The sequence below is a fragment of the Quercus suber genome, unplaced genomic scaffold (genome assembly GCF_002906115.3).
Source record: "Quercus suber isolate HL8 unplaced genomic scaffold, Cork oak 2.0 scaffold_159, whole genome shotgun sequence".
In the NCBI taxonomy this organism is placed as follows: domain Eukaryota; kingdom Viridiplantae; phylum Streptophyta; class Magnoliopsida; order Fagales; family Fagaceae; genus Quercus; species Quercus suber.
This window is the reverse complement of record NW_027069620.1, coordinates 20,377-37,026: the sequence shown is the minus strand read 5'-3', so window position 1 is coordinate 37,026 and position 16,650 is coordinate 20,377. Positions and strand designations below refer to the sequence as shown.

Below are 16,650 nucleotides of genomic sequence, written 5' to 3'. Positions count from 1 at the left end.
TATTTGGCATAGATTAGTTATCAATTCTGTGATTGGCTTATGTTCATGTTCCGCACATTAATTGTTTAATTATAAGCTTGAATTGATATTTTTTTAATTTGAGGTCTAAACGTTCAAGGGTGTTTTAGACACATATTGAACTAACAATATGGTACCTTGGAGTTAGGTATATGTTTTGGGTTCAGTAAAATTTGATTATATTTTATATTCAATTGAATGAAATCTCTTTGTTTAAAACTTGATTAAAACTATTTTTGGGCTAAACCGATTATGGGGTTCAGTGTTGTTAGTCTATTTTGAATATTCTTCCTATATATTATTTCTCCCGTGTGTAATATTTTTTTTATAAATATATATAAGTTAATGCAAAATTTCAACACATCACGCAGGTTAGTTAGCTTTAAAATCCCAGCACTCCAACTCAGGTAGGGCACATTGGCGAAGAGAAGAAAATATTTAAGAGTGAGCAAGATTTTTCCCATTTAAGTGATAATGCATCATCAAAAATATTTGGTCCAATCTAATAATAGCGATAGTATTGGACTAAATAAGCTTGTTATATTGAGTAATGAAAAATGTTACGCTAATAATATTTTCATAATACTTTCACAACAAATTCTAAATGGCAACTTATAAAAATAAAAATAAAATAAAAAAAAATAAAAATCTAAGTGGCAAATTGTTACTGGCTATTATTAGTGAATAAAAAAGTAAATTTAATAGTGAGTTCAAATTATAACCAATAATAACTTACCACCTATAATTTGTTGTAAAAATGTTATAAAATTTTTGTAACGTATCACTTCTCATTAAGTAATTCATAATTTCAAGAATCACACTAGAACAAGGCACGAGGGTTTTCATGGGGTTGGAATATAAGTTTCACAAACAAAAATGACACTATCCTTTTGTATCAGTGCTTTCAATTGGGGGGGATCACCTATTCCAACAAAGCCTTAAGAGTTCTATTTCTGTGTGGGAAGATCTCATTAGTTGAAGGAGAAAATAGCTGTCCCAATATTCTGGGTTAAGCCTCCTGCTGGTTGGTACGAATTAAATACTGATGATTGATGCATCTCAAGGCAACCCAGGTAAAGCAGGTGGAGGGGGTTTGAGAAGAGGCTCCCTTTGGAAATTGGATCAAAGGCTCTTCTAGGTCCATTGGAGTTTCTGCTAGTGTGACGGAAGAATTTTCCAAGACTAAGAGGGCTTGTTCCCCCCATTTGAATGATTGCATTGTAGGTCATTGCTCAGCAAGCTTCAACAAATAAGCGTTATGTATGTCTACCATGAAGCAAATCAATGTGCGGATGGGCTTGCAAGAGGGTTTGTTCTCAACCAAGATGATTTTGTAATTTTAGATAACTCCCTCTTCTGAATTATCTAGTATTTTAAGCTTTAATGCTTCTGCTCTGTACTCTTATAGGCTCTCAGCCTCTACTTTGCCTGCTTTGGCTAGCTAGTTCATATATATATATATATATATATGACACACTATCTGCCCACGTGGATTGGAGGAAAACCATTTGGTGTTCTTAAAGACCAAGCAGAATGCAAAGGAGCTCCATAAACCTATCAAGTGCTTTTGGTATAGCTTAGCAAAACAAACAAACAAAATAAATGTCATTGACTAAAAAAAAGAATGCAGAGAAAACTTTAGAGCTATCCTGATTTCTTCAGTTTGTGGCAGCTGAAGAAATAAACCAAAACAGAATGGTAAAATTGGTGAGCAGATGAAAAGGAAGACTGTAATAATGAGTTTATGAACTCCTAGAATGGGAGTCATTAGCAGGACATCTGGAATGGAGCTGGAAGATTTGTAAGAAAAACGGAAATGGTAAGTATTTTGATGTTCAAGCCTCTAGAAGTTCTGAATCCAGACAATGCATGCATAAACATAGGATGAACAAACAAACGGATGGAATTCTAACAGCAAAAGTGAAACGGGAGGAATACCCTTTGTGGTTTCATATTCACCCTGAGCATCTTGCTTTAGAACAAATCAGTGAAATCACCCCAATATTCTAATACACTTACTGCCAAACTCTAAAACATACCTTTAGATTGAGAATATACTACAGAGAGAACAAATGTTTGTCAGACCAAAAAATAAAAATACAAAGGTTTCTTCCAATTGAGATCACTTAAATATATCAACATCTATGTAATCAACAATTCACACTGAAAAAAGGGTTCTCTAAGATCAATCAATAAATAATATTAATACATACACATACACAAATGAAATTTAGTTCAATAAGTATTTCAGAACTCATTGAAATCAAGTCCAGATGTGTAAATTACCTTTGATCTGCAACTTCCTCGTCTCAACAATTTAAATATCAATGAAAAGGCCATAAATATCACCTATGTCTTCTTTCTCACAGACATGGAGTGGAGTTTCCGACTTAATTTTGCAGTGTATCCCCGTATACAGAATCTGTGTGAATTCCAGATTACAAACTTCAGTGCTGCATAGAGGTGTCATGTGCAGTTGATCTTTGTGGCACTAACAGCCCTGAAAGCGGCATGAGCAGCTACAAGTTTAGACAACCATCCATGTGCATTCAACCTCTTAAAGCACCATTAACCATCTAATGCTCCTATTAACCAAAAAATTGAGACCTTCACATTAGTTTGAAGATGTTTCAGTGGTTATATTGTGCGGATTGAGAAGTGCTTCACTACTTGCAGCTTTGGATGCAGCAATCTCTTCTAAACGCTTCCATATCGCCTCCTGTTTTGTTTTGATCTCCTCCACTTTTGCTTCATCTTCCTGGAACTGGTGCAAGCATTCCTCAAATAGCTCAGGATCAACATCAGAGAAGATCTTGCGGACGTTAATCGTCAAGCTTTGAACCACCTGATTCCAGTGGTTACGACCATTTTTCTCCAGAGCAGGGAAGATGATTGGCAGTATAACTTTACGGTTTTGTCTGATTAAGTTTTCAATGTGGTCATTGTTCCACAAGTACAAAGCTCTCTCTGCCACCTGTAAAAGAAAGTATCCATTAAAATATTCAAGTTCTTTCTTTTTTTTTAAACATCCAAGTATTCAAACTTCAGGAAACACATATGATGTATTATCATCATCTATTAGAGTTTAAACTAGGATTAGGATCCCAATATGAGTAGATGACCAAGGTATGGAAGTCCTAAACCAGAATCTCATGTTAAATCTTGACGCACAAAAGAATTTTTAACCAACATCAGCCTGTATGCCAAAGGCAACTGAATATACTTTGACATTTGATCAAGTCAAACAAAATCAAAATGATTGTAAAAGGGCACAAATTTCAGTTGCAACCATTATGGGATACTCACTCCATAAGCAATTGGAAACAGTTAGTACATAGAACAATATTGAACCACAACCTATAAGATGGGAGAGCACTGTAGCACCTGATCCTCCAATCTCCCTTGACAAAGAACAGTGCAACTAGAAAATGCACCAAAGGAAAATATCATACAAACATCTGATCAAACTTTACTTAGCTAAGTTTCGATAGATGTATTATGCCCAACATAAACATATGCATCAATGCATTAAATAAGCCTTCATACCAATTCCAAGCTCTTTTCCTGGAATATGCCCCTATGACTAAGAAGTCCTCTCAATGCTTACTACTTAAATTGAATGGTAACTTAGAACAAGGTAAATTTTCTTTTTCTAAGTACATGAATCAAATATACTCAATGTTTTAGAAACCAGACCATACAAAGAACCAGAAAAGGAAGAAATTCAAGATTTTAGGTAGAACTAGAATTCAACCAAAGGTCAGACCATGATCACATCATAAATAATTGAATAATTAATTAAAACATAAATAAATAGAAGAAAAAAAATTGTAAAAACTTAGCTATTTTGAATTAAAAAATGTCTAAAGAAATCTAAAAAACTTCGAAGCATATTTCATGACTTATATAAGAAAACTAAAAAACAATAAAGCCTAAACAATAGAAATTATTTTAGAATAATAATAAATCTTAAAGTAAAAAGGCATAAACAAACAAATAGTTTCCTATATCGCATTGTAACATCATAAAAATAATATCCATTCACCAAATATATATATATATATATATAATGACTTTAATGACTCATGAACTACAATGGTTCAAAAAAAAAAGATCTGTGTAATCCATTTTGGAGATTCTAGCTAGACTGCTAGTATTGCATACATTTATTGGATTTTTTTACTACACAGGGAACACTTCACTGCAGAGGAAAACTCATCATGCTAAGCAATAAGTAGGCCAGGCTAGAGGTCTAAATGTGCCTAAATTAACAATACAAACATGCAAACTAGCAAACACCTTCTCATCCTGGGATAAATCTATCCTTGGTGGAAAAAGATATGGCCTCATCTTTCCATCAAATCAATCATAATCACATTACTCTGGCAATCTCCTTCTACTTGGGCTCTTCATGTTGCTGTCACTCCGAGTCAAAAATTCCCCATCACATCACTAGTAAGATAGATGCTAGCAATGGTGACTCACATTTCTCCCCCTAGTCTGGTACCAGACATTCCAATTGATCTCCGGCTGGTCACCACTTAGATTTACTTTCGGCAATATCTTATTCATGCCTCATTGAGCTCTAGGTCACAATCTATTGGAAGCGTGAGAATTGCTCCTGAAAGGCCACCTCAACCCACAAATGGTTTTGTGAGTCAAACAGTCCAATCATGACATGTACAGTTATAAACAGAAATGTAAAATTATCTGGTTCTGAGAGTTTATAAAACCAGCTGAACTCCTGGTTCATAGTCAATCCGGTTGGATCATCCTGTCAGTGGTTCGGATTTTAAAACACTGATTATACTACTTCAATTCATAATTATTGTTTATTGAAAAATAACCCAGGCTATCAAATGATTTGAACAAGAAAGAGCGATTTACTCACTATACCTGGTTCACATTCATTTATTAAAAAATAAAAAAATCATGAGCTAAGAACAATTCATCTAATCCACAGCACTGATATAAACAACCACAACCACCTTCACTCCCATGACAAAACAACACCATCACCCCACCACCAGCCAGCTACTACAGCCACCACATCACCATTGCCACCACCCTAACACTCAACAACACCATCAACTTCATCACTAAATTGCATTGCCATCCAGACCACCAGATCAGACCACAACTGCTACCCTAACATCTTAACTACTGTCATACTTTTAACCTGTTTCCACCCCTGATGCTGCTGCAACACCATCACACTTCAACCTCTCTCCACCTCCCATTTTTTATGTAAAACAGGAAAATTTTGCAAATTAAGGTAGACCACTCGCCTGGTCAAACCAGTGTCAGACATCAAATAACACTAAATCAAGTCTGTCTCATCCACTCTTGTCCATCATTTTTTCCTTCAGTTCATGTAACAGTAGGATCTACAAATGACTGGCAACCATATGCATTATAACTTCAAGCTCAATACTCATTTGGGCAATCATGAACTTTTTCAATCATTATTTCTCAGTGGCACACAAGTAACCATGACTTTTCAATCATTAATCATGTCCAGTGCAGTACATGCTGAACAACTATGTTAAGCTTTGAAACTCAAAGTAGACAAAAAGATTCGTCAGTAGTTCTTAACACCCAAGGATCAAGCTGCCAGTAAAGCAATTTATAAATCAGATAAAGAGAAGACTCAACCTTAAAATCAAACCTAATAAGTTAATAATTTATCATAATAAATGAGCAATGCAGCAACCTCACTATATGCAAGCAGTCACGTCCCTACCTAGAGCCTCTATCTAGCAAGCCAGCAATAATAGAGGTTTACATATTAGCCAACCAGTTGCTTCAACAGACAGACCCAACAGGACAGATTGCAAGTCCAGCAACCCTTCACCCAGCCATCCCTACACTTCCGATTGAACCATAGGCAGCATTTGTTTCCTCTCAATGTTAAATACAAATTTTACCTCTCCCAATACAAGAACATAAAAAAATTTATTAAACAGCAAATATAAACTAGCATCTTTTAGCTTACCATCACTGATAGTTTGCACTGAAAACATAAGCAACTGAAATTCATATCCCTATATGCCCTGAGAAAAGCTGAAAAGTTTTAAAACATTCCCAAGCACCATAATCAGATGTTCAATCATGATAGATAAAAAATTATTTTACAAGTTTGTAAGAACATTATGTTAACTAATTTTTCACAGTTCACAACACTAAAAATGAGAAAAAAAATATTAAGAATAAATAAAGAGGAGAGAGAGACTGGATGTAGCTACACAGGATTAACATAGTTCAACCTTAGTGGCATACATCTACAACATAAAGCCCTAAATGACTACATCTTCACTGTTCACCTCTCTATTTGTATTATAATGTACTTATTGACAGGTATATACAGTAAACTAACCCTCAACTAACCCTATGGTCACAATAGTATAATTAGGACAACTTTTACAATTACAACTAGAGTTCCTAGCACAACTTGGACTAGGATAATATAATGGGCTTGGGCCTTAACTAGGATAATACAATGGACTTGAGCCTTGAACCCATGTCTTTACAATACAAGAATCAAGGAATGGCTTATGGGAAATGAACTTTTTGAGGGGCTAAATACTCCATAGTAAACGCAAATCACTAGTGCCTTTTGTAGCCTGCCCAATATTTTCTTTAATATTCTTTTTTAATAGTTATTTTCTTTTATACTTTTTTACTTTTTCCAGTTTCAGAGATCCTTTTTTAAGCCATCCTGTTTAGACTTGATATATATAATTAGTAATTACTGAAGAGTTGTAACCAATCATAAGAAATGAAAGAATAACATGACGAGAATAGGTCCTCAAAGCAGTCACAAAAATGTTGGTGTTGTGACACCAGTGTCAACAGAGGCATCACGATTGCTACTATCATATATATATAAACAGTATTTCAAGCTACAAATGAAATCCCACATATCCCTAGGAAGACTAACGTAGGGGAAGGTACCAATGTTTTACAACCCTAAGTAAGATATACACCTCCAAATCTATACCCTATGCTCAGATGAGAATTTTTTTTTTTTTTTTTTTTTTTTTTTTTTTTTGGGCATAGGAAGGAGGAGAGGAGAGAGGAGGAAAGGCAAAGGTTGTCAAAATATACTAAAAATTGTATGCTCCGGCCACCTCCTCTTCTCTCCTCTCCTCACTCCCCATCTCCCTCAATTACAAAATATAATTTAGGGGTCAGCTATGGATCCTCAATAGGTTAATCAAGGTCGGCCACATGTATTATTTTCCACCATTCTATTTTATCCGAATTCATACTCTCTATTACCTCCATAATTTACCTGCCCTTTTTTACAACTAATGCTATTTTAGGTCTTCCTCTACCTTTTACATTCCCTCAACGGGAATTAACTCTCTTTCTCACTAGTGCATTAACTGCTCTCCTGTGTACATGACCAAATATTCACAAGTGATTCTCCCTCATATTTTCATCAATAAGGGTCACCCCTATTTTTAAGCAAATTTTCTCATTTAAAATCCTATCTTTCCTTTTGTTATCCATCTTAACATTCTCATTTCAACTACACTCATTTTATGAAAATGTTGTTCATCAACAGCCCAACATTCAGTAAGCTAAGCTGGTTTTTTTTATAAGTAATGATTTTTTATTGAAAAAATGACCACTCCGTGTACATGTATCATGAACACAGAAGCCTATAGAATTAAAAAGAAAAGGTGTTATGTAACATGTATCATGAACACAGAAGCCTATAGAATTTAAAAGAAAAGGTACTATGTACAAAAGTGTTGTGACTCTTGAAATTCAACCCCAGACAGAAGACTAATCAAACAAAGATTTAATAAAAAATTGTTGTCAATTGAGTCGCAGAACTTTTTGTATCCTCAAAAGTACGACGATTTTGTTCCCTCCACAATGTCCACATTAAACATAACAGGACTGTGTTCTAAGTATCTGAGGAATGTTTGCCAACCTAATTCCTCCAACCACACAAGAGATCAACGACCTATTCCAATAACAACTATTGAATCCCGAAAGATCTAAAGACTACACTCCACAATGTAACAGTAACTGTTATGAGTTAGTATAATGTTTGGGGCAGAACCGTAATTTTTGTACTGTACCCATATATATATATATATATATAGCGTTAGGGTTGTTAACTAATAAACCCTAAAAATACTTTTTCATCCAAACAACATGGTATTAGAGCTTTTAGTCTGCTGCACTGACACATACAGCACCAACCTACTAACATGTAGCCTCCCTTAATGAGATTATCACATGTTAGGTTCTTGATCTTCCCACATGTTGTCCATACGAAGCCTTTTTGGGGCCTTCACACAACAAATACCATTCCATGGGAAATCATAAGCAACAGTGCAATGTAACAGTAATGATCCACCACATCCCCATGACCAACACATACAGCACTATCCTACTAACATGTACCCTCTCTTGATGATTCTATCAAATGTTAGGATCTTCCCCCATGTTGTTGTCCATACGAAGGAATCGACCCTCCTTGGGGCCTTTACACATCAAATACTATTCCATGAGAAAGACAGGGCACATGGACCTCGTAAGACATTGTTAAAAGTACAAACACCAAAGTCCCCTCTCCCTTTCAATCTACAACTCATTGTCACAACCCTTTCTTCTAGGGATGTTTAAGTAACGAACATTTAGAAAGGAGTCTACTGACTCCAACTCCCAATCATTATAATCTGTATGAAACCTTATATTCTAGCTCCACATCTCCCCATCTATCTTTCTAACCAATACAAATCAACTGACGCTTCTCTAGCTATGGAATGTGCGTACAAATTGGCAAACACCATCTTCAAATGATGATCCCCACGCCATATGTCATGCCAGAACTGTAATGGAAGCTCATCCATCACTAATGCAAGGAGATAATTGACTGAAATATTGATCCTTGATATAAACCTATAGTAATGGAAACTCGTTTAAAATCTTCATGGGCTTCTCTAGGGAGCCTATTCTCCAGGTCAACAAAAACCATATGAAAATCTTCATGGGCTTCTCAATATTTTTCCATTAGGTGTCTAAGTAAGAAAATAGTTTCCATGGTAGATCTCCCTAGAAAACAACATCCTTGGATTCTCTGATATTGTTGTTTCGTGTCTTAACCTATAATCAATCACTCTCTCCCAAAGTTTCATAGTGTGACTCGTAAGCTGGATTCTATGATAACTTATAAAATTTTGAATATCTCCCTGTTTTTGTAAATAGGTATCAGAATATTTCTCCACCATTTCACTCGGCATTTTGTTAAAACCTCAGATCTTATTGAAAGGTTTGTCAACCAGCATACATCCACTCACCAAAGCACTTCCAAACTTCAATGGGAATTTCATCAAGTCCTGTAGCTTTTCTTGTTTTCATGTTCCTCAATGTGCCTTATACCTTGGTCAACCTAATTCTTCCGAACAAACCTACAGTTTCTATCCTCAACTGGGTTACTCAATTCACTCCAATCCATTGCTCTCATTAAAAATTTTATCAAAATAACTTTTCCATCTCTCTTTAATCTCCTATTCCTTTACTAACACTCTCTGATCTTCATATTTAATGCACTTGACACCATTCCAGTCTCTTGTTTTCATTTCACTTGTCTTAGCAAGTTTATAAATATTCTTCTCTATCCTTTGCCCCCAGCTTGCTATATAGTTCCTCATAAGCCTTACATTTAGCCTCTTGGACAGCCTTTTATGATTTTCATAAGCAGCATTGTCCCTACATCTAGGTAGGCTTCTATAACTCTCTCTTTAATCTAATTGCTGCTTTACCTCCTTATTCCACCACTAAGTCTCCTTAGTCAATCGCCCATGTCCTTTAGATTCTCCAAGTACATTCCAAGCATACCTTAAGAAAATCAGAATCCCAAGAAATGTGCAGGAATGCCATGAAGAAATCTACCCACTATTTCAAGAAATTTTATTTATGGACCAGAAAAATTACCCTAGCAATTGAGCTCAAAACTCATTAATTAATTTAATTTTTTTTGCTAGGGGTCCTCAACTCATCATCTCAATATTTAATCCTGTCCAACAATTCTAGTCAATTAATAACATTCCTAGGGATAAAATATAGGAGTTTGATTCAGTTACCAAATAAAAAAAAAAATACAAAAGATTAGTTTATACTAAATCTAGCACTGATTAAGTAGTTCTTTTCATCACAAAATTAATGGAAATGGATAAGCACAAATAACTAACACAAATTACCACTGTCCACAATTTAATCTAAATTTATCAATAACATTGACCAAGTTTAAAGTATTTATTTAAATTGACCAAAATAAACATGTCAAAATCAATGTTTATGATTTTAACAAAGACCAAAATTGCATATGCACATTATCATCTAAAACTAAAAGTAATGATACACCAACTCAGAAAAGAAGTGACACAGGCAAAGATATTTGCAAAATCACAACAATCTTAGATTTCTTTTATAAAGCCATTGCTTTATAAACTGGATAGAGAAATTAGTGCAATAAAACCAACCAGAGGTAAGTACCAGCAAGTGAGAAAGCCAACTATACATTTCAGATTTCACTGTTAAATTCGCCATAAGGCACCCTTCTTCCCACTTAGAAAGGAAAGAAACTAATCATCATTATTCAACATAACCAGGCATGTCACCAGATTCAAACTGCGATTACTACAGGAAAGAACCAGAAAAATAGCAAGTGGGAACACCAAATATTTCAAAGCAAGCTTCAAGATGGGAAGTGTAAGCTGAAGTAGATTAAGATCAAACTTTAAAGGGCTCACTACCTGAAAATGTGAGCTACTCAAGCAACGGGCAATTTGCCGGAACAGGGGTACCATACACCTTTGAAATTCTGCTGGCTGAGTTGCTTCTAAAACTTCCTCCAGCTCACTTAGAAACATGACTTCCTTTGAACTATTTGTGATTGGCCAATACTTCAGTAAACCCCTTATGACTGTGTCAGCAAGCTTGCAGTCTTTTTCCACAAATTGTGTAATGCAGTACGATAACTGCTGATGGTACATTGGTAAGCATCTTGGTTTGTGAAGAGGGATTAGAGCCCGAACAAGGAATAACTTGTGTTCTTCTTTTAGTGGCAGAGCAAACCCATTGATTATACTGCCCAAAACTTCTAAAAGCTCAGCAATCCCATTATGCTTCTCTGTTTCAAAAATAAAATGGAAGAAGATGTTGTTGATTGCTTTCCTAATAAATGGCCGATGCACCATAAACTTCCCGTAGATGCGATGTAGAATTGTTTTCAGATACTCCCTCTCTCTGGGATCCTCAGAATCAAAGAGATCTAGCAATTTTAGAACAAAAGAGTGATCAATGTACCTCTTGGCCAACTTTGCATCCGTCTCAGGAGATGCAACGAACCTCAGAAGAAATTCGTACACAATTTGCAAGTGAGGCCATGCAGGGTCCATTGAAGGCTCCTCCTCTTCCAAATCAAAAGCTTCTAAAACCTTGTTCTCACGGGGCTGTGGAGTAAATGACCTAAATAAGTTCACAGACACCATCTTTATAGCCTCTAGCATGATAGTTTCGGTAAACTTCCCATTTGCAGAAGTAACATAATCCACCAGCTCAAGCAACGTCTGCCGCTTGATGTCCTTTTCTTTCAGGTTCTTTGTTGGATCAGTGAAGTCAAAGACAAAACAGCACAAGTTCAGCTTTTTGATAAACAAGTTCTGCTTCTCAGAGCCGGGGACATCCCTGAATCCTGGCAATGCTTCATAAGGACCATTTACCAGATTACCATTGAGTTTTGGATTAACAACTTGGGGAATTTTACTTCCATAACTATATCCTGAAGTTGGAGCAAAGTCAGGGCCTGAAAGCGTTGCACTATTCGAGATTACGTCATTGTTTCTCGAATTGATGGAAGTATTTGATGAAGGGTCAGATGATCCAGCGAATTCACGATTATCACCCGACTTAGATGGCTTCCGGGGAAGCCTACCAAATATTTGTTTGATCATAACTTGAAGAAAATTAATGATATTAAACACAAGTCCAATCAAACCCAGCTGTTTCTAGACTTCAGAGGCTCTCTCAAAGCAGAACCCAATCCATCAAAGAGACAAGAGTCTCACCATCAGGGAAGAAAGCCCAGATGCAAAAAATCCATTTTAAACCAGTGAACAACAAAACAGACCCACTTGTATTAATCTCAGATACAAACACCCACTCCCATATACAGATTACACAAACCCCAATGCATTAGTCAAAAAGCATCAAATGAGAAACACTTGTTTTGATTTTTATCATACCATCCCCAAAATTCAACAATTTGGCAAACTTATCTCCATGATTTGACACCCTTTGACTCAAACTCAGACACCCAGATAAAACCAAACAAAAACGACAAGGACACTTCAAACAGAACCCAGTAACAACTTCCAAAATTAGATACAAACACCAAAAGCTCCAGTCTTTTAACTAAGTTCTTCTAGCTAAGAACTGGGTTGAAGAGAAAATTCACCTTCTTGCCCCTTTTTTTCCTTCAAAATTAGCAGCTAACTCGGCTTGGCTCAGACGATGGCAGGATCTGGTTCGATCTATAACACCAAGACATCATTTTTTTTTTATCAAACTAGTATTCAAAAACAATTCTTGAAAAACTAAAAAAGAATGAATGATAAAGAAATAAAGTAAACAACTTACATAGTAGGAACGAAAAAAAAAAAAAAAAGCAAAAGAACATTGAAGGTGAAGCAAACCCAGATAAGATTAAGTTCAAAAAAAAGGAGCAGAAGAATGTTTTTTTTATAGTAAAAGAGGTAATGACTTCATAGAGAAGCAGTGCAAGAGAAGTTTAGATATTATTCTTTTCCTTTTTCTCAATTCCATTGGGCCACAGACACAGAGAGAGAGAGAGAGGATACTGACCAAAATAGTCATTAGAACATTCACAGTCCGTCAATGGAACCTTTGAGAGTAAGATAAAATAAAGTTGACAATAGCTGCTGCTGATGAAAAGAGAAACTCTCTCTCTCTCTCTCTGTCCCTTCGTGCGGAAAGGTCTAAACTAAGGGATCAGATTAGTTACTGTTGAAAAACACGCTTAAGGAGAGCATGGATGTTATTTGATCCTACTATGAGATGCTAACAAAGTTGTCAATTCCATTTTAGTACCTCTTTCAGTCAATAGAAAGTAAAATTATTATTAATACTATGGATTTTTATAATTTTTTATTCGGGTACCATTTTAGGATTAGAGCTAACTTTATTCTTATATAATAAAAAATACTAAATCCTTATTACACTATGTTATATCATATTAAATTATTAATTAATTCAAAATTAAATCAGGGTTATTCTGAAAATCATCTTTACAAAACATATCATATTAGCTAAAATTTAGCGGAATCGTCTAAAATTGAGGCCAAGATAAAACAGGGTCGGTAATTTTCAACAAGAATGGATTGGAATTGACCATACTAGATAATAACATTTGCCCATTTTGAATTAGTTAGGAAAAATCCGCCCCGTGGAAAGGATGATGCAAGGTGGAGATTTAAATTTTCACCCAAACATGGGATAGGGGCATGCATTGGGAGAGAAAACCACATAGTTATAAATAGTATCGTAACAATAGTACTAGTAGAAATATTCCTTACTCACCAGTAATCTAGTACACTTGAACCCTTGAAATCTATCGTGTTATATATGGGTTGTTTTGGATTGTACCGGTTATTTTGATCAGCTCCAACTATTTTGGTCAGTACAAAATCATCCATTTTTTGGATTTTTTTTAAACCTGGGAGAATAATTTCTCAAAAAAATGATATTGGGTTTTTCTAAATTCAATGATGAGTTCAAAGAAGTTATTTTGAGTTAGTGACGAAATAGATACATACATGATGAGTTAAATGAAGTTATTTTTTGAGTTCTTGGAAACATATATATAGAGGCAATTTTGAAAAAGTACACTAATATTGATCGGTACTGAAATATTTTATTTCTCTATTCAAGTTAAGACAACCTTCAATATATTATTTATGAAATTGGAGAAAATCCCACCTACCCCTAAAACAAGTGTAGGAGCAAGAGTAGTTAATGACATCTCTACCCCGTTACCATTCCTACGGTACATGGTATGCAATTATTATGCTTACCTAGATATTCTATCATTATATGTCTAGCTTATAAATCTCTTTCACTTATTTTTACATGAATTTTATCTTCTTTAATGTATAAAAGTCACTATTGAACCAGTGCAACTTTCACTGTACAGTTTGTAAAACTTTTCTCCCCCCTCCCCCCCCCCTCCCCCCCGCCCCCCGGCGGCGCCACGTTAAACAAAGAAGAACCACCACCCATCTAGGAGTCAAGTGACTTTGCAACTTCAAAGGAAGCCAAGCTTGTGATGGTCTTGCCGGCATTGTCGAGGCGGATGATAACCTATCAAAAATAAAAGTAAATTGAAATGGGAAAGTTATCCTTTCCTCATAGGCCTTAAGGGATTTGCAAGAATCTTTGAAACAATTTTGTATAAAAAATTACAAAGGCTAATTGGTCTAAATGTTTGTTTGCCTCCAACTTATTTAACAAGTTTTTTGCTTTTAACTTTTATACACATCTTTTTAAAGGGTAATTATTAAGCACTCTCGGAATACCATAAGTGCATACTCCCTCCTCTCACATAACTATGAGTCCTACTAATTAAATTTATGGTGGGACACACAATTTATGTGAGATGAGGGAGTACGCGTTTTTTGTACTCTCTGAGTATTCAATAATTTTTCCTTTTTAAAATCTCTTTTTTTCTTTCTCTCTCACTTTTTTAAGTACGAATATATTTTAGTATAATTTCAGCAAAAAGCTATACAAGCTGATACTAAACACAAACAAGTGTAACATCCTTTAGAGATATTGAGAACAATATTGAGAACAATCCACTAGAAAAGTAAGGTTTGGAGAAGCTTTGAAAACTAAAGATCTAAGAGACAATTAAACTTTTAATATGGAAAATCGCTTGAGAAATATCCCAACAAGGTCAATGATTAGGAAAAGAATCAATACAAGGAAAAGGAAAAGGAATCGATATTCTAGAAGTACGAGAAAGAAATCCTTGAAAACTTCTTCACTAAATTGGTCAATAACAAACATTATTTGGGTCAATTTCCCTTGGCCTTCCAAATTTTTTGAAATGCAATTTAACTCAATATCAAAATGGGTGAGGTTCATGACACAATCAAAATTCAAGCCACAACTATCAAGGAAGGAGTAAGAAAATTCATACTATTTGCGGCAATTTGTTGTGATACAATATGGTCGACAAGAAACCGCATCATAAGACAAATAGTACATCAAATGCTTTTATTAAGACAAATTAATAAGATATATTCTGATCATATAAAGTATTGGGATTTGCTTGTGAATTGTGATGTAGCGAAGAGAAGTAGCTCTTGGGATCGCCACCACCACCTTTTGTGAAAGTTAATTTTGACGTGGCCGTTAGTGAAGACAAAGGTTGTATAACAAGTAACAACAGTTGGAAGAAATCATAGAGGGGAGTAGATCTTTGCATGGAAAGAATTGATAGATGACCATTACAGCAAAATCAAAAGCATTATTACTAGCAGTAACCAAAGTAAGTAACTAAACTAGGCCTCAAGTTTGTAATTTGAGAGGGCGACGCATTGAATTTGAATGTTATACTCCTGCTTCAGAAAGTCTCGCCTCCCCTCGTTGTTCTATAGAAAATATTATTGCTAGAATTTTGATGATCAAATTCTTTTATTGAATGGTACTCCACAAGTCACACTTTTAGATATACTAATTTTGTTCCAATAATATTCGACCTGTCAGAATTAGACGACCCAACCAGAATCCAAAAGTTCTAACCCAGAGTAAAAACAGATTAACTCATTAATTGACCCATTTTTTCCAAATCAGGTCGGATCAACCCGCCTAACCTGTGACTTGACCCATTTTTTGAACATATTATTTTTTAATCATACCATATAAGCTAAACCGTGTAAAGATACCATGAAGTCACCCATCCAAATGTAATGACTTCGTTGAATCAAATAATAGCCACTAAAAAGTCTTCTGTGAATATTGGGCACCCTATTTATGAATATGGAAATTGAAACCATCCAAAGTCAGTAGTTTACGTAGAAAACTCCATGTAATCTAGGCTGGAGCAAGGGATGTTCCTTGCTCCTGAAACTGATGCTTATAGAATATAAATACCCCTTTATTTTACAAAGTTCTCTCCTACCAACCTATTGGTCACAGATACATTACAAAATTGATACAACAATGCCTTGTCCACTAATGCTGCACCATTACGATTCTCAAAAAAAAAATGCTGCACCATTACCACCGGGTAAATCAAACAACGATCAAATTGGCTGGCATAGTTACAGGTGATTATTCTCTGTAGTAGGGTCATTCAGCTAATGGGATTGGATTGTGGTGCTCCATTCTTTGTATGTGCGAGTACATACGGTGTCCTTTTGCATGGGCATGCCTATTGCATCAATTCATGATCATTGCTCTGAGCATGTCATTACGTCCTAAAAAATTATTTAGTATTCTAAGAGTATATTCCCTCCCGCTCGAATAAGAGGACTCACTCTTATGTAAGAGGGAGGGAGTATACTTTCGGAGTATCCAATAACA

At 35.3% G+C, this 16,650-nt stretch overlaps 1 protein-coding gene across 2 annotated transcripts; it reads right to left on the bottom strand.

Moving 5' to 3' along the window:
- Positions 1 to 2,041: 2,041 nt before the first annotated feature.
- On the bottom strand, positions 2,042 to 13,105 carry LOC112015580 (serine/threonine protein phosphatase 2A 57 kDa regulatory subunit B' theta isoform). Of its 2 annotated transcripts, none has more exons than XM_024047997.2 (3): positions 12,907 to 13,105; positions 10,797 to 12,575; positions 2,042 to 2,992 (listed from the first exon to the last, which is right to left on the bottom strand). In XM_024047997.2, exons 2-3 carry the CDS (start codon positions 11,994 to 11,996, stop codon positions 2,633 to 2,635), a joined length of 1,560 nt encoding a protein of 519 aa, XP_023903765.1. In that variant the 5' UTR covers positions 11,997 to 12,575; positions 12,907 to 13,105; the 3' UTR covers positions 2,042 to 2,632. The 2 variants fall into 2 exon arrangements, with proteins under 2 accessions (XP_023903765.1, XP_023903766.1); XM_024047998.2 differs by lacking the exon at positions 12,907 to 13,105 and adding an exon at positions 12,682 to 12,900.
- Between the last annotated feature and the right edge of the window lie 3,545 nt (positions 13,106 to 16,650).

Excerpts from the sequence above, each read along its gene's own strand:
- LOC112015580 (XM_024047997.2), bottom strand. The coding sequence starts at position 11,996 with ATGATCAAACAAATATTTGGTAGGCTTCCCCGGAAGCCATCTAAGTCG. Across the intron at positions 2,993-10,796 it reads TGAGTAGCTCACATTTTCAG|GTGGCAGAGAGAGCTTTGTA; the intron begins GTAGTGAGCCCT and ends TTTCTTTTACAG.